This window comes from Grammomys surdaster, unplaced genomic scaffold (assembly GCF_004785775.1).
Source record: "Grammomys surdaster isolate TR1022 unplaced genomic scaffold, NIH_TR_1.0 165, whole genome shotgun sequence".
Lineage (NCBI taxonomy): Eukaryota > Metazoa > Chordata > Mammalia > Rodentia > Muridae > Grammomys > Grammomys surdaster.
In genome coordinates, this window is record NW_021604613.1 from 3,357,334 (window position 1) to 3,375,548 (window position 18,215).

General features: G+C 41.5%; 1 protein-coding gene across 4 annotated transcripts in view; it reads left to right on the forward strand.

Annotated features, from left to right (window-relative positions):
* Myo1b (myosin IB) overlaps nucleotides 1-18,215 on the forward strand; it is a 162,133-nt gene that overhangs the window by 81,884 nt on the left and 62,034 nt on the right. For all 4 annotated transcript variants that reach the window (XM_028765684.1, XM_028765685.1, XM_028765686.1 and 1 more), the window contains exons 5-7: nucleotides 5,503-5,607; nucleotides 9,489-9,535; nucleotides 15,167-15,230. In XM_028765684.1, the coding sequence (XP_028621517.1) occupies nucleotides 5,503-5,607; nucleotides 9,489-9,535; nucleotides 15,167-15,230 (216 nt within the window). The remainder of the gene's footprint in view (nucleotides 1-5,502; nucleotides 5,608-9,488; nucleotides 9,536-15,166; nucleotides 15,231-18,215) is intronic.

Consider the following 18,215-nt stretch of genomic DNA (forward strand, 5'->3'; position numbering starts at 1 on the left):
TCGGGATAGGGAGCACAGACTATTCAAGCTTCAGGATAGGGAGCACAAACTATTCAAGCTTCGGGAGGCAGCACATGAGGTAGCCATCAGATCTGCATGTCTCCTAGGACATGGGTACATTCTGCACCTGAAACCACTGTTCTGACATATGCCAACATTCTAAGTTATTCAGTTGCTAGCTTTACAGTTCCATCAGTTTCTAGGAAATCATCAGCTGCCTGCTTGCAGAGTTCTGGAGTCTACCTCACTCATCAAGACCTTTGGGTCTAAACCTCAAATGACCTGGGTCCAGTTTATGTGTACAATCGTTCTCCGACTGCAGCTATGAGTCTCTGACTTAAGCATTGAAAACACCATGCTGGAGCAGAACAACTAAGCAGGCTCAGGGCCAAGATGGACCATGCTCTGTTCTGCTTCTTCCTGACACGAATATTTTATATAAATCATCATAGAGTCTATGGCTCTCTCAAGAGATAGATTGCATATGATTTTCTTTCAGTGAAAATGTTACAAGGCATACTCCTCTTGTAGTAAAGCCTGCATCTCTCTTTCTCCTCTTGTCCTACATTTTATTTATTTTTATTTATTTATTTATTTTTTTTGTGTGTGTGTGTGTGTGACACGTGTGGCATGTCACACATGTAGAGGTCAGAGAATAACTAGTGGGAATTGAGTCTTCCACCATGTGTGTCTCAAGTATCAAACTCTGTCTGCCTGGCTTGGCTGCAAGCACCTTTACTCAGTAAGCTGTTTTGCTGGCCCCATGACTGTATTTCTTATCAAAAAAATTCTTGTCTTTTGTTTTCATTGATGTAGTTCCTGGTTGCCTATGCCTGTCTGACTGGTTTGGATATGCTGTAACTGGATTGTGAAGCCCTGGGGACTCTGAAAGAGATGTCCTTCTAAGTAGCAGAAGGGTTACTTCATTGAACGCAAACATGGCTTTGTTGGTGTAGCTGTTTTTACTTGTTCGTTTGTTTGTTTGTTGAGACAGGATCTCAATTTATAGCCCTGGTTGTCCTGGAAGGCTGTCTTGAACTCACCTGCCTCAGTCTCCTGAGTGCTGGAATTAAAGGTGTGCATCACCACCACCTGGCAGGCATTCTTATTCTTAATGGCTCTCAAACACCAGACCTGTGTAACAGTTGGGTCCTTAGAACAACTTTGATGTTTTAATGAAGAGGACAGAGAGGTAGATAAATATATCAGAACTCCTGCCCCCACTCTGTGTGTGTGTGCGCGTGCACGTGCGTGCGCTCGTTTTATCTGACCTCATGTGACATGTGTGCTATTACATGCATCTGTGAATGCAACTCTTGCAGATGTCTATTAACTCTTACACAGATTTACCAAAGCTTTGTGACCAAAAGCTTAAAATAAGTTTGCTTACACTTATAGCCCTGTCTGCCCAGTCCTGTGACTGAATCCAAACAGAGCCCACTCGGTGAATCCTCAGGGATTTAATGCCTTAGGGAGTCCCATGTTCAGGGTTACATGTCTTTTTTTTTTTCTTCTTTTTCATTTTCACCTATCACCATTATAAAATGCTCTCTCAATATAAGTTATTGTATGTGAATTCATTTTAACTTTGGTTATGGGACACATATGTAATAACTATTCAAACCCAAGGCTGAGTGCCAGTGAAAATGGACAAGTTAGTTATTTTTACCCTTATAGTCCTTTGAAGTCTCCAGAATAAGGTATCTATAAGCTCTTTTCATTCCTTGTAGGAATTAATTATGGCATAGATATCCTGAGCTAGAAGTATCTTACTACAGGCCACTTGTCTGGTAATACAGAATACATGCTAAACCTTAATCGCCCTACCATGCTCTAGAAGAGATTTTGGCCTTGAAAATCATATTTTGTCTAGCTGCTAACAGAACTGCAGGTTCAAGTTTCATGTAGACATAAATTTAAACATGCCTGGGTTAGATAACACGATGCAGTCCTTAGTGATTCTAAGCTGTGCAGTTACATTGTGCTAAGGTCAAGACTGTATTTGTAGACTTACCAGTCAGTAATTAAAAAACTAGGTTTTGAATCCTGGAGGATGATATTCAAATCTTCCCTGTCTTCAGCAGTGTATGTTTCCTTTATAGGAGTTATTACATGAAGACTTAGCTTTTATAAATACATAAAGATTTGAATACAGATTCAAATTTATTCAAACTTTAGAGCTTAAAGGAAAGGAAGCTGAATGCCTCATGTGAGAAGCATGATCTCCTCTCCCAGCATGGCGAGGTGTGAAAACGTCCATACAACACAGCCATGCTGCTTGTCCTTACGTTTACTGGTGTTTTTAAAAGTAGCAGCTGTCTCATGAACTACCTGTGTTAAAGATCAGATATTATGTCAGTGAAAAAAAATATAGGAGTTAATCTTTTTTAGACAGCATGGCTTTATTTGAAAAAAAAAAAAAAAGTGCATGTCTTTGTGTGAGAGCATGGTATGGCGGTCAGAGGACAGCTCCAGGGGCTACCCCTTACCCTCCACCTTGTGGCTTCTGTATGGGTTACAAGGATCTCAACTAAGGTTGTCAGGCATGAGCAGCAAGCATTTTTACCCCACTGAGCCTTCTCTCTGGCCTCCTGGAAAATTTTATTTTTAATTACTGTTTCTAGAAATGAATTATTAAAATGAGTTGTGTAGTAGAATTCCTTAAGGAAATTAAGAATGTGAGCATAGATACTTTCTACCAACTTAGAAATAAGTCATTAAAACTTAAGTTATATCCTTGAAATATACTTTAAAACTATTAGGATTGTTTATCCTTGAAATGTATTTAAAAACTATTAGGATTGTTTAAGGATATTTTAAAGCTAGTAAAAGTGCCTACCTTCCATTGAATTAAACTGTCTCTACCTGTCAGTAGGTTCTGTAAGTTTATGTGCATTGTAATAGGTAATGTAAGCCCAATGGACATTGCATGAGATCTGCTTCCAGACTCAATCCTGCCTCTTTCTAGGTCATCGATAGGCTCCAAGAGGCCAATCAGGTCTAGTATCACCAGTGGGCTCTTGTTCCATCCCCTTCCCTTCTTCCCCAGCTTCATCTGGACCAAAACAGGATTTCCAGAGGAGCCATTGTGGTTGAGTCTCAAGTTTGAGGCTTGACTGAAGAAAACTCCAGTTACTGAAATAAACAAAGCAGCCTAGGGCTTTCATGTTTTATTTTAGTTTAACTAACAGAAAACTTACCCTTTTATTTTATTTAAAGAATATTCTGTTTAAGAGAGTTATTTTGCTAGAAATAGATTCAGTTTGGTAGCTTTATGAAGAGAAGAAGGACCAAAAGTTTATCTCTAAAAGGAGACAGTCCCTAGTGTAATATGAGTGTAATGGTATGTAGTGGGGCAATGAATAGTACTCTGGAGACAGAAAGTGAAGAAGAGCCAGGAAGTGTGTTGTGTGACAGTGACTATAGATGTAGTCACCATTTCTAGAGATCCTGTGCAGAGCCCAAGACCCAGCAGATAGGATGTCAGCATCCATCAGATCTAGAAAGAGGAGTGCCAGTTCAAATCAAGGGTAGAGGGAAATTTGGCCACTAAAGACTCAAGGGAAATAGAGTAATTATACAGCAAATCCCTGAAAATAATGAGATACGTGTTTGGGGACTGTCTTAGTTAGGGTTTCCATTGTTGTGAAGAGACACCATGACCACAGCAACTCTTATAAAGGAAAGCATTTAATTGGGGCTGGCTTACAGTTTTCAGAGGTTCAGTCCATTATCATCATGGTGGGAAACATCGTGGGAAAGCATGCAGGCAGACATGGTGCTGGAGAAGCCAAGATGTCTACATCTTTATCCTCAAGCAGCATAAGGAGACTGTGTACCATACTGGGCAGAGCTTGAGCATAAGAGACCTGTCCCCATAGTCACACACTTCCTCCAACAAGGCCCTAGCTCCCGATAGTGCCAGTCCCTGAGGGGCAAGCAATTAAACGCATGATTCTATGGGGCCATTCCTATTCATACCACACAGGGACTTTGAATAAAGCCTATTTCATGTGATCTTACAAAGATAAAAACGTCATTGCACTTTCATGGTTGGTAAAGGGAAGTAGCAACAGCGGATCATCACAGACTACTAGAGAGTTTATATGGATCTATTTGGATTACCCAGAAAGGAAACTGGATTGAGATTTGACTCTAGACCCTGGATTGAGATTTAATTCTAGTACACATCCTCTACCTATAGTTCTTAAGACTCCCCCAGTTTCTTTCTTTTCTCATGCCATAAATGCTAGTACTCCCAAAGGACACCAGAGCCTTATGACCTATGTAGATTCTTGGAGCTTCTCACTTCCTGTTAGTTGGCACTTTATATTGTTCAAGCATCCACATGCACATTCAAATGCTGTTCCACTTGTTCATCTATCGTTTGCCCTGGAGAGACGGTACTATACTCAATCTATAAAGCTTCCCAAGAGAAACAACCCTGTCAGCGTAGCCTTAGCTCATCCATTTGCAGGTGCATCATCACATACCCAAGATGGGCTTCCTGCTCATAGATTGTAGTACCAAATAAAGATTTAAAACAGTGCTAGGTTTTCATACCCTGACTACCCAGACCAGTGCATTTTGTTTTGCTGGCTCTTAGTTGAGCATCTCCCAGATGTTGACCATGGATTGTTGAAACTAAACATAAGGGGAGACTCTATGGCAAATAAACTTGAAGGAAATGTAGCATTCTAGAGGCCTTTTGGAGTTCTGCAACATGCAGGAGCATAAGAAAGGCTCTAAGAAGCCCTCCGATAGGGATACTTGCTTCACTGTACTTCCCTCACTAGGATCCACGTTCATTGGCCTTGCATCACCGTCTCTTTGAACACATGCTGATATGCTATCCCTTGGAATTAAGTGTTAAGGGGGATGGTTCTGTGAAGAAGATGTTTCCAGAGTCATTGACTGGCAGGAAGAATAAAAACCAGAAACAGAACTTGTCCCTCTCCCCATGTTAGCTAAGAATTGTCTGCTCTGTGTGATGGGTTTTTTTTATCATCGTGACTTTCAGGGTTACTTATAAAATGTACAAGAATGACTGCCCAAGAAAGATTGTAAACCCTCTTTAGTTGCTCACTTTTGGAAGTGAAGAAGAATCAGCCTGACCTAATTGTGAACAAACTGATTTGACTCAAACTATTTTGAAGGAAAGTAGTTCTTTTAAACTTCAGAAATACAATTGGCAAAGACGTACAGATGCCCAAGTTATTTTTGGCTTGAATCACATAGTTGCATGTGCTTGATTCCTCTGAATGTGATTCTCCTGAGATTTTGGTTGACCATGTAACTTAGCTTTTGTTTTTAACAGCTCAGAAACAAGCTTCAAGTGCAAGCCATATTCTAACTGAATTGATGATACGTCAGTTTAAAATGCACAGCTGAAAATGTTTCCAAAACCGTAAAAATGGTTGGAAACGCAGCTAGTGAATCCTCTCTCCAAATATGATTCAAAAATTCTTTAAAATTGAGTGACATGGCTGTTTCCCTCCACAGAAGCCAGCAAGCTTGTCATGTCCTATGTCGCTGCAGTGTGTGGGAAAGGAGCGGAAGTTAACCAGGTCAAGGAGCAGCTTCTCCAGTCCAACCCTGTCCTGGAAGGTAAGAATTGAATGTTTGGTCCTTGTGATTCAAACAGCAACTGTGTTTGTGGTTTACTTTGACTGCCCAATGTTCAGGGAAGACGACACAGTTCAGGCCAAAGCCTTGTTGAGGGATTAAGCTCCACCCTTGTGAGGCTTTGGTTCAAGTACTTCAAAGAGGCTGTCACTTACTCATGGAAAGGGAACTTTCCCATTTAAAAATATTTTTACCATTCAACTCTTATTTAACTTACTTTGGTTTGCTTTTAAGAAATTGACTGTTTTTTGCAGTTGATGGTGCAGTGGTGTTTTATCATTCATGGTAATTCCTGTGGCTGGTTATGTCTGTTGTCATGGAGATGAAAGACTAAAGAAAGCTCCAATGCTATCTATTTCTCCCAAGCTCTGTTGTTAGCTCTCTAGTAACTAGCTCATATTCTTGAAGGCTGGAAATCTAAGAACAAAATCCTACTAAGGTAGATTTCATTTGGTGGCCTCTCTCATTTTAGAGGCAGCTCCCACCTTGACGTTTATGTGAGCTCTTCTTTCTGTGTTTCTTGGGAACAAAACCGGAAGTGAGCTCCCTGGTGTCCCTTATCCACGCTTCAGGTGCCAGTTACACCCTTGTACCTGTTGGGATAAAACTTATCTCCAGACAGCGGCACTGTCCCCCAGAGAGTCAAAAGCACACTTTTAGAATCTGGGCTGGAGGAATAGTTTGGCTCAACCCCTTGCTCTGAGCGCAGAAGGACAAGATTGAAGGCTCTCGGAAGCTGAGCTGACTTGGGGTTTGTAGGTAACGTTGACATAGAGAGTCACAGTCCCTCTCAGTTGTCTTTTCTCCTCTTGCTGGGCTCCTCCTTTCCTCTGGGAAATCTTCTTGAACTCTGAACATTGACTATGACTTTGTGCTTCAGAAAACCACGGTGCCCACTGAGGTGCCTGACTGGCAGCGTCGGAGAGGCATGGAGCCCAGTAGGCTATTACATTTTGATCGCTACTCCATATAATGCCTTAACTGGTAGAGTATGTAAGAAGTGGCATCTCCACATTTTATTAATCTGGGATTTGGCTTTTTGCTGCCTGCCTTTGCTTTTAGGTTTTGTGCTCTGCATGAGCTGTATTTCTGCACACACTTATTTTAGGAATGCTGTGGTTGAAAGGATCAACGTAGCGGAATGCTGCAGCTTGCATTTTTGACTAGGATCTTTTTATTTGGTGCTATTTGAAATGAGGCTGCAGTGCAGCAAATGGAAGAAATGTCCACTGTGGGTGTGTGCTATCTTTTATGGGAGCGCTTTGCTTTTTAACTGGAGCAGCTACTATAACTGAACGTTTAGAACAAGGAACTTTATAAAAACAAAAACAAAAAACAACCAACAACTGTGGAATGTGTGGATGTTCTATAATGAAGCGCTTGTTTTAGATTTCCAGACTTACAGTAAAAGACTTGAGTGTTTTGGGTTGTGTTTGGTAATATGCAGCTCAGACTTGTTTGAGGAAAAAGATGGTTTATGGCTTGCAGATGGGGCTCTGAAGCGAGTTCTGGAGCAGTCCTTCACTTCCCCCTGACTGTCAAGCCACAGAACATTGATCTTTATGTGTCAGCATCTTGAGCTGGGCTTTGGTCCTGTACTAATTAGTTGACTTGGCAGGCCTACATTTCAAACCTGGCATAAAGGATGAGTCCATAAAAGCATGGGAAATGTCACAGTTTAATGGGGACCAGGTCAGGGATCCACTGTCATCAAGGTTGCGGTCACAGCTGACTTTTGGTTGGCCATAGATTTGTGAAGATCGCCTCTTCCTCATCGTGTTTCCTTTGGGGAGTGTTTCCAGTGCTTCCTCTCTCAGTGTACAGCATGCAGCCTATCTTCTTTTGAAGTGAGCGTTTGACGTCAGAAGTTTATCAAACCATACTTGTCTCAAGCATCTCTAATATAAGGAACCTTCTCTGTTGACTCTGTAAATTTTGTCTTAACCTGTCTTGAGCCAACTGTGTGGTGTTTCTTTGTTTATTGAAATACAGTTTGGTTAGCCTAGAACTTACTATGTAGAGCAGGCTGGCATTCAGCTCACAGAGATCTGCCTCCGAATGTTGGGATTAAATGCTTGCACCACTGCAGCATTTTACATGTTTACATGACTGCACCAGCCAATTACATGTTTTTCAGTAAAAAGCTTGATACTGGACCCTTGGGATGACTCAGTGGGTAAAAGTACTTGCCACTAAGCCTGATTTCCTGAGTTCAGTCCCTAGCACCTATGTGGTAGGAGAGAACCAACTCTTTTAAATTATCCTCTGACTTCCTCATGCCCACCTCCAATAAATAATAAACAAATAAACAAACAAATGTTTTTTAAAAGACATAAAGCATTGATTTAACAAGAAATATCACACATAGGGTTTGGCTGCTAAATGGTTGAAGTTGGTCTCCCTTAAGAATACCTCCTTCTCTCCAGGTGCTGCTTTCAGGACTAGGTGGCCTCTCAAGGTCTTGTGATCTGTGACACTTCCTTGTCATACCAATCCTTGCCTACATTTAGCTTGTTTGTTTTGTTTGTTTGTTTGTTTGTTTTTTGAGACAGGGTTTCTCTGTATAGCCCTGGCTGTTCTGGAATTCACTCTGTAGACCAGGCTGGCCTCAAACTCAGAAATCCACTTGCTTCTGCCTCCCAAGTGCTGGAATTAAAAGCATGTGCCACCACTGCCTGGCACCTACATTTAACTTGATGAAGCCATGGAGGCTTCAGAAATGGTGTATCTAGCCTCTTGTTCAAAAGATTCATTTCTTTTAACCACATCTTCAGGAATGGTGCTGTTAGTGTCACCCAGTTGCCACTCCTCGTCACCAAAACAGCTTGGGTTGGAGGGGGGCTTGGTAGAAATGCAGAGTTTTGTGTCTTCCAGCCTGTACTGGGCCGGAGTACCCTTATACAGGAGCCAAATGTGACTGAGTTCCCTTCAGGGTTTGGGATGTTCTGTCGGGGCATCCACAGGGAGCCTCTATATATATGTGACTTGTACCAACACTACCCTGTTCTCTGTTTCCATCACCCCAGTTTGGCTTGTGTTTGTGGACAGGCTTGGTGAAACAGCCCATTTGCCTTGTAACTATGCCATCGCCTGTGTTAAACGGGACCATCCTGTGCCTGGAGCAGAATCACTCTGCAGTTCTCTTGGGCCCGCATTTCAAAGGGAGTCCCAGAGCAGCTTGGTGTTCTTGAAGCACTAAGATCAAAATAGACTTGGGCTTTGCGTTTTGGGTTACTTTAGTTCCCTTTATGTTCTACAAAGTTTCCTGTAGGTCTACCTTTTGGGCATGAGCTAACAAAGTATGTATTGTTTTTATCTTATTTTAATGAGTCATCTTCTGACTCTCAGTATAGTTCTTCCAGTACTGTAGTTATGTAATCACATTTACATAAATAGTTTTATTTCAGAATTAAACAGTTTTCAGTTTCCCATGCCTTCTGCAATCTATATTCCTCACCCACATGCATCAAATCTATAATAATAGAAAATGATTTCTGAAACAACCCTACTGTAGTTTTGGCAGAGAACTAGGCACCTGCCCGCTGCCCGCTAGATCCCTGTCCAAAGGAGTTAAACAGTGTCGACCTAGGCGAGATTAAATTTAGAGTAACACTTGAAACAAGGCCAAGATTCAAGACTGTCCCTTGCTCTTTTCCTGTGTATTTCTAATCACTGAGGGAAGTTTCAGAAACTTATACAATTTCTGCTAGACATATTTGCGTGGGAATTGTGTGTCGAAATGCCATCACTGCAAGCTCTGCTTGCCAGGGTTATTCCTGTCCAGTACTACAGTTGCTTTATGTTTGTGCTCCGAATTATTTTTTCTATCAGCTTTAATGATGCATCTGTTTCTTTCTCACTAGCTTTTGGAAATGCCAAGACTGTAAGGAATGACAACTCATCTAGATTCGTAAGTATTCGTGTAAGCTTAAGTGTTAACACTAATATTTAGCCCATGTGTGTTTAAACAAGCAGATGTTTAATATTTCTCAATACACACATCTTTAAAGTCAGAAGGCACCCAGCCCCAGTCAAGACCACTGTCAATTCTATAAAAGTTCTTTGTTTTGTTTTCTGAGATTGTTTTTCTTTTCAGTTTTTTTGGGGGGAGGAGGGTGGCAAAGTATTTTTATCATGTTTTCATCTTCAATCAAAAAATTACATGAGTTGAAAGAAGGCTATTTATAATTATTTCTTATACTCACCTAGAGTTTGGTATTTAGAAATCATAATTAAGACTTAGAAATTCAGTAAAAAAGAAAGGTCAAGTGAGTGTTGTCTGTATGCTCTGTCGCCTTTGTCTCTTACTTGATAGCCTCAGAGAGGATAGGATGTATTTTTAAAACTTCCTGGCAGTAAAATCACTAGGCTTAGTAAGTGTAAGGGCCTGGGAGAACTGAGTGCTGAAAACTAATTGATGCCCTGTCGTAGCTGAGGCTGGCCCTTGCTCCTGTTTCCCCCTCCACTCCTGTTACTGTCCAGCATGCGTGTGCCTGCACAGCATGCATGTGCCTGCATGTTGGCGAGTTGGATCCTCTACAGCTCACTTCAGACCCCTGATCTTCACAAAGATACAAATACTACTTATGTTTTTGTGTTTTGCAATGCTGGAGACTTTGCGCCTGCTAAGTTATACCTTGTAGCACCCCACTTTTTCTCCTCTCTGCTCTTTTTGGTTACAGGGTTTTGTTACTTTCCTCAGGCTGGCCTTGAACCCTCTCATTTCTATTACTGAGCATCCTGAGGAGGTGGGATTATACATCTGTATGATTTGATCTGACTCCATGAAGGGATTCTGAGATTTTATTTTTTTTCTGTGGTTTAACCAAATTTTTATATTAAAAGATCATTGACTTGAGCAATCTTCTTCTCCATTGCTTATGCCATTGGTAATTCCTGATGCTTCCCTACCAGAGATTCTCCCTGCCCCCACCTCAGACCCCTCTTGGCCTTCTTACATAGGTTGCCCAAAGCTTAAATAAAAAAATGGTCTCTATGGAAATAGTTTTTAGTAACTTAGAAAGTAGAAAGCTAAATAAGTTCTTAAACCCAAGGCTGTGAATTTTCCCTTTGGATCGGCCTGTAAACCTCTTATAACCAGTTTGATCTAGGCATCTTCTTGTTTGGTAACATGGATAATCTCATTCATAAGTAGAATTTGAAGTGAAGGAATTCCATTGATCTGGCTTCTTTACGTGATAAAAATTTAATTTTGTTTGCAAATTTGTGTGTGCATGCACTTTTGAAGATATTTGCAAATATATGTGGCCCATGGCAATACAAAGGCCGAAAACTATATTGCTTCAAGTTCATTGTAGTGCAGTTTAAGATCCAGTGAATGGCTTAGTAGGCGATTTATCTGATTAAATAGCTTCAGAGAAATCCTCTTATAACATGAGGATTAGGATTTGAGATTAACACTTGATTAGAGGCTAAATCATTTCATGCCTAGCTTCTAGCAATGTCTCTGCTCTGAGGTCTGTGACTTGATTAATAACACACCCAAATATGTGTTATAATTTTATAATTGGACTCTATGCTATTTTGTGTGTGACTGTAATACTGCTTGACAGTACCCTTGACTATGTTCAGGTCGGCTAACTTAGAATGAATTTGTTGATCACTTTACTGAGAAATCTGACAGAGCCTGTAATTCTGTAGTTAAGACAGATTGGTCATAGCTGACACCTGTAACCAGTGCATTCAAGGACACACCTCAGTATTTCCCATATGCCCCAGTATTTTTAGTTTGACATCTGGAACTTCTTTTTCTTTTAAGAAAGAGACTCAGTGTTTAGGGCTTTATTAGTGTTATTGCTTAAGCAGTGTGTGAAACATCTACTGTGTACAGACTGATAAGCCAGATAGGCCCTGGAGGGAAGAGGGGAGCACTTGGACTGTTAGAAAGTGCTTTTGTCCAACCTCTCACTCACTATGATTTTTGTTTTTGTTTCTGTTTTTATCTTTTTGGTTTTGAGACAGAATTTCTCTGTGTAGCCCTGGATGTTCTGGAACTCTGTCTGAAGACCATGCTGGTCTTGAACTCACAGAGATACTCCTGTCTCTGCCTCTCAAGTGGTGGGAATAAAGGCATGTAGTACCATTCAATAAGAATTTTAGCCCAGCAAAGGTGGCACACGCCTTTAATTCCAGCACTTGGAAGATAGAGGCAGGTGGATCTCTGAGTTTGAGGCCAGCCTGGTCTACAGAGTAAGTTCCAGGATAGCCAAAGCTACAGAGAAACTTTGTCTTGAAGAAAAAGGAAAAAAAAATTAAAATGTATGGATTTGTTTCTGTGTTTTACTTTAAGTATAGGTTTCCTTAACACCTCCCTGTAGCCCATGGCCTTTCTTTCTGGTAGCTGGAGTGATCTTTGCAGACAGGTTCTAGCAAGCCTCTGTGATGCCCCTTTGCATTTACAGTGCAAGTTCCTTTGGCAGCTTCCAGGTCCTGTCTCACTGAGAGACTTTCTCTGCTTCTTAGTCTCTCTCAGTTGGCTTCAGCTTCACACACTTTTGTGGCCTTCTGGCGTCCCAAGTGCTTCTCAGCCCCAAGCCTTTGCAGTTGTCTTCTTCTGTCTGTGGAGTGCACTACAGACCTGCACATGCTGGGCGCCCCCTAGACCTGCACGTGCTGGGTGGTATGTTGGATTATTTACGTCTCCCTTCAAATGATACCTTGGTAATACCTTTCATATACTCTGATTTCATCTTGATTTTATTTGTTATATTAAAAGGTATTTATTACTCTTTAGAATTGCTGTATCAGATCACCTCATTTTGTTATCATTGACTTGAGATACTTATAGGTACTATGGGAACAAGTACTCTGACTTCCTTGTGTACCTTTTAGACTCTAAATAGTTAAAAGAGTGCATGATGCCACCATAGACATTCAGAAAATACTTAACCAGTGAATGCTTCTCTTTAAGAAGCTTATAGACTAATTAGGGAAGTTGGGCATATCTATAAATAGTGATGACACAGTACATACATTTTTAAGTTTTTCAGAAAGCTACGAGTGAAGTCTTACGGACAGTTAGAGAAGATTCTAGGGTAGAAGACAGTGTTAAAGGGGCTCAGAAATCCTCTGGAGAACAGGGAAGATGGGCTGGGTACCATGAGGAAGCCTGGGCCTGAATTTACTATAGTTTGTTGCTGGGCCTAAGAGTGTGTGGAAGGACTCTTAAGACCATGGACTAAGATTCCAACTAGAGTGTGCTGGGAGTCAAGTTTAGAGTCCCTACACATTGTAAGTTACAGAAAGCTACAAATCATTTCTAAGTAGACTAGTGACATCATCAAAACCCAGCTTTAGTTGAGCTGTGAGGGTGTGGCCGCCTTAGGGCCATTCCTTCATCGAGGAAATTCTCACAGCCGTCCAACAGTTCACTGATGGTCAGCTTCCTGTTCTCTGCAGTGTTTATACTCTTGTCATTTACTCTCTGACAACTTCTTCAGAGAAGTCACCAGGCCTTCAAACTGAATTAATCCTATAACTAGTGCCTTGCCTGTGTGTGTGTCCCTACATACACCTGCAGTGGGTTTTTTTTTGTTTTTGTTTTTATTTTTGTTTTTCTCATGGTGTCCAAATACCTTACAAAGCCAATTTAGGAAGGATTTATTTTGGCTTATAGTTTAAAAAGGAGGATCCATGATAATCCCTGGCATTATGCCATCTGTCCTTTAGTTGGTTGGTCCGTGTGTCCAAAAGGTTTCACAGCCTTCCCAAACAGCGCCACCAGCTGGGACCAACTGTTCAAACATCAGGCCGTGGGGAACATTTCACACTCACACTGTCACCTTGGAAGATTTCCAACCCTTGTCTCACTAAGCCCCTCCACTTGCTGTCTGGGTCGCTTGCCTCCTGTGCCCATGGACTCCTGTGGAAGGTATCTCCTTCTTGGAGGGCAATCCTTTGCCCACCTCTTTTAGAGTTTTCTTTCCTCATCTCTAGTTGCTTTGTTTCCTGTGTCCTAGCTATTCTGCAGGGCCTCTCTGTCAAGCTCCAGCCTGTCCCTGGGACTCTGGCTAGCTCTCCGTTTGTGTTCATCTTTTGCTGCTCCTTCTGGAAGCTATCAACATTTCTCTCCTAATCAGTGCAGCCACCTGATACCCCGGTCCCTTGATACCATTGTATCTGGTCCTGCTCCTTTCGAGTGTAATGCACACTAGTCAGGTGATCTTGTAAAGTGGCAAATCTGATCATGCCTCCTTGTTTAGGAGCCTTCAGGAACAATGGCTCAGGTCAGGAGAATGTCAAAAGGTCACAACGCTCTGAATTTGTTCTACAGGCTGAAAGTCCCTCCCTCCACTGTCATAACAGGAGTTGGTCCTTGTGCCTGCTCCTTCTGTTCCCTAACTCCTGTCCTAACTTCAGACTCTTCGAATTAACTGTGAACTCAGTTCCTCTCCCCTTGTCTTCCCACCTTTCATAACCATGTGTATCCATGAGCTCTGGCAAGCTTGTCATTCCACTGCAGTGTCCTATTTACCAGGCTGCCAGCTACTTCCCAGCAGAGATGGTGTCTGTTTTTGTTGTTGTTGTTTTTTGTTTTTTGTTTTGTTTTTTTTCTCCTGCCTTTTTTAACCTAGAAGGGATTTGGAGACATTTGCTTGATGCATGTGAAGGTTTGAAAAAGATAGATGGTTGTGGAAGAGGAGCCATGAGGGAGCATCTGTAAACTAATAAGAAAAGTTACAAATTGCATTGTTGACTAAGTGTCATGTGGTCATATTTTTTCACCCTTCCTGTCACATTTTAAAAAGTAATGTAACTCTTAGGGAAAAGTATATACGAAGTGTCTATTGGACTATGATTAAGGTAGAACATGAAACAAAACAAAAAGTTTTTACTAATTAAATAAACATGCTTCTTTCCAAACCCAGAGTAGCTGTCATGGCTATTCCGATGTTCGTGTTACTCTTCAGTGATGCCTCAGAGACTGACCGTAAACTTCACACTGTTAACTCCAGCTAACTTAAGATACTGTCTGTAAAGTGTAATGTGAACCTGGGCTCTATATTGCTGTACAGTGTAGGTCAAAAGCCACTAAAAGGAATAAGTAGTCTTTGATTTCAAGCTTGTGACATCACATCATTGTGTGTAGTTTAGAGTTGATGGCAACAAGGAGTGTTGCAGTTCACTTACTGCCTGATACGGAGTTTATATGGCTGAAAGAAAACACATTTGCCTATAAAATGAAATAACTTATCTTTCCAATCAGTTTCTCTGGCAAGACTATTACTTGTGTTTTTAGTTTTGATTTGAGAAAGGTCTGAAGTGAAAAAAATCATGTGATAGAAAGGAGCCCCCTGTCCCCTCCCTCCTTGTCTGTGTGCATGTGTGTCAGTTACAAACTAGATGGGCTCCAGATCTTGGGTATACAGTGTGAATTATTCATGGAGGCACATGGCTTGAGTCTTGCTTATGTGAGGTACCTTTCTTGATTACATTGAAACAAAGGACTAAAAATGAGTCAGTATGCTGTTTTCCCAAACACGGGCTTTTGAGATGAACTTACAGAGTCTTCCTTTGACAGGGCAAATACATGGATATTGAATTTGACTTTAAAGGCGATCCGCTGGGAGGAGTGATAAGTAACTGTAAGTATTTTTCCTTGACTCTTTATAAGCCAGTTGAGAATAATAAAACAAGCATTTTAAAATAGTGGAAAAAATGTTAAACACTGTGTCTTGAAGAGATGGGAAGAGGTCTGTCTACTTTTCTAAATAATTTTAGCCATTACATTCCAGATTGCTTTATGATAAAATGTATGTATACATGCATAAACATATATATTGTTTGTTTCGATTTTTTGAGAGAGAAACTTTTTTTCCCTTTTCCATTATTTATTTATTATTAATAAATAAATAAATATTATTAATATATATTTATTCACTTTACCTTCTGATTGCTGTCCCTCTTCTCCCACTTTCCCCTTCTTCAGTCCCTCCCCCCATTCTTCCTACCTGTCTCTGAGAGTGTAGAGGCTCCCCCTGTGTATCCCCCAACTCTGATACATTGAGTCTTTGCAGGGCTAGGTGCATCTTCTCCCATTGAGGCCAGACAAGGCACCCCAGTTAGGGGAATGGGATTCAAGGCAGGCAATAGATTTAGGTACAGCACCTGCTCCAGTTGTTGAGGGACCTGTGTGAAAACTGAGCTGCATATCTGCTACATATGTGTAGTGGCAGGGAAGGGGGCTCTGGGTTCATCCTGTGTATGCTCTTTGGTTGGTGGTTCAGTCTTCGAGAGACCCTGACAGTCCAGGCTAGTTGATACTGTTGGTCTTCCTATGGAGTTCCTACCCCCTCCAGATCCCTCAATCCTTCCCTCATCTCTGCCATAGGACTCTTGGAGCTTCCTTCAATGTTTGGCTGTGGCCCCCTGCATCTGTTTCAGTCAGCTGATGAGTGGAGCCTCTCAGAGGACAGTTATGCTAGGCTCCTGTCTGCAAGCATAACAGAGTATCATCAATAGTGTCAGGGATTGGTGCTTTCCCATGGGGTGGGTCTCAAGTTGGACCAGTTATTGGTTGGCCATTCCTTTAGTCTCTGCTCCATCTTTTGTCCCTGCATTTCTTGTTGACAGAACAGATTTGGGGTTGGAAAGTTTTGTGGGTGGGTTGGTATCTTTATCCTTCTACTGGAGGTCCTGTCTGGCTACAGGAAGTGGCCACTTCAGGTTCCATATGCCCACTGCTGGGAATCTCCTGGCAGCCTCTCCCATCTCTGGTCTCTGGCATATCCTAGAGATGGTCCCCCTCTGCCCCAGCTGCCAATTTCCATTTATTCTCCTGGCCCTCTGGCCCTCTATCTCGTCTCTCCCACACCTCCATCCTGAACCTGCTCCCCCATTCCCTCTCTCACTCATTTCTCTCCCCTCACCTGTTGAGAGAGAATCTTAACTGTCTCACCCAAACAGGCCCCAAAACTCATTTATCCATATGGCTGGCAAAATTGTTATTAAAAATTAATTTATTATTACCTTTGGGAAACTGTTTAGGAATCTACTCAAGTATTTATTGTATTTATATCTCACAGGTCTTTAAGCTAATCTCATGTGAAAAAATTCTTCAAGGGTGATTTTCTATAACAAAATATATTCTGTGATTAAAAAGAAAATCTAAGGAATTAATTAATTAATTTTTCAGTGCTAAGATTGAACCCAGGGTCTCACACACACTGGGCAAGTGTACTGAACTTTACTTTAGCCCTAAAATAGAATTGATTTGTTGTTGGTGGTGGTCTGTTTGTTTATGACAGGTTTTCTCTTTGTGTAGCCTTGGCTGTCCTGGAACTTACTCTGTAGACCAGGCTGGCCTCAAACTCACAGAGATCCATCGTCCTCTGCTTCCTAAATGCTAGAATGAAAGGTGTGCTGTCACGACCCAGCTAAATTAATAGCTTTTTAAAGGAACCTTTATCTAATACAGTGAGTGAGCAGACCTTTACCTCAGATGTTATTTTGAGAAGTGTCACCTCTTTTCCAGGATATCTAGATAATAAAAATGTAGTATAGCTGTTAGTAAAAATGTCAAATCATTAGCTTCTTCTGAGGGTGGTTGGAATAAGGGAATCGGCAGGACTGCGTAAGGGCTGCTCAGTAGCCTCCAGGCCAGGGCTTGTAGACTATCAGGATTGAGCCATGCCCCTTGACTGGCTGTTGTGAGCCTTTATTGTCTTGGAGCCAAGGAGCACAGCACCACCTTGATGCTTCTCCCTTTTTGATTTTTTTAAAAATTTTAAATGCCATTTGTTTGGAAATTAATTATAGCACAGGTGTTTATGTGCCCTCAGCCATTATCTTGAGTGTGCTGGTTGTTGTTAGGATCAGACTCTCCAGGCTCACACCTCCAGTGCTACAGGAACTGTTAGAATGGAAACAGATATACCTGTAGACTAGATAAGGCGATATCAGAGCTGTCTAAGTGATCAGAACACCTTCAGTGGTTGTTACAGTAATGATATTCCTTTTATTTTTTTAAAGATTAAAAAAAATTTTTTTAAATTATGTATATGTGTATGTCTGTGTCTGTACATGTGAATGAAGGTGCCGGAAGAAGGTGTTGGGTCCCTTAGATGTAGAGTTACAGGTTGTTGTGAGCTGGCTAACGTGGGTGCTGGGAAACTCTCCTGGATCCTCCAGAAGAGCAGCAAGCACCCTTAACCACTGAGCCACCTCTCCATCACCAGATATAACATGGGGGAAATGAGCCATGATCTGGCGAGAGAGTAGATGGTTAGCCCCAAACCCTTGAGCCCCCAGCTGTTCATGAGCTGGGCAGAAATTGTTTTAACTAATTTGAACATACTTTGTAGCCAAATTTGTGAAGTGTGTTGGGGGAAGGAAGGAGAGGGCAAGATGTATATACTTATGGCTGCTTATGAGTATATGAAGGTCAGAGGTCAATGTCAGTATGAGTGCATGGAGGTCAGAGGTCAATATCAGTATGAGTGCATGGAGGTCAGAGGTCAATGTCACTATGAGTGTATGAAGGTCAGAGGTCAATGTCAGTATGAGTATGGAGGTCAGAGGTCAATGTCAGTATGAGTGTATGAAGGTCAGAGGTCAATGTCAGTATGAGT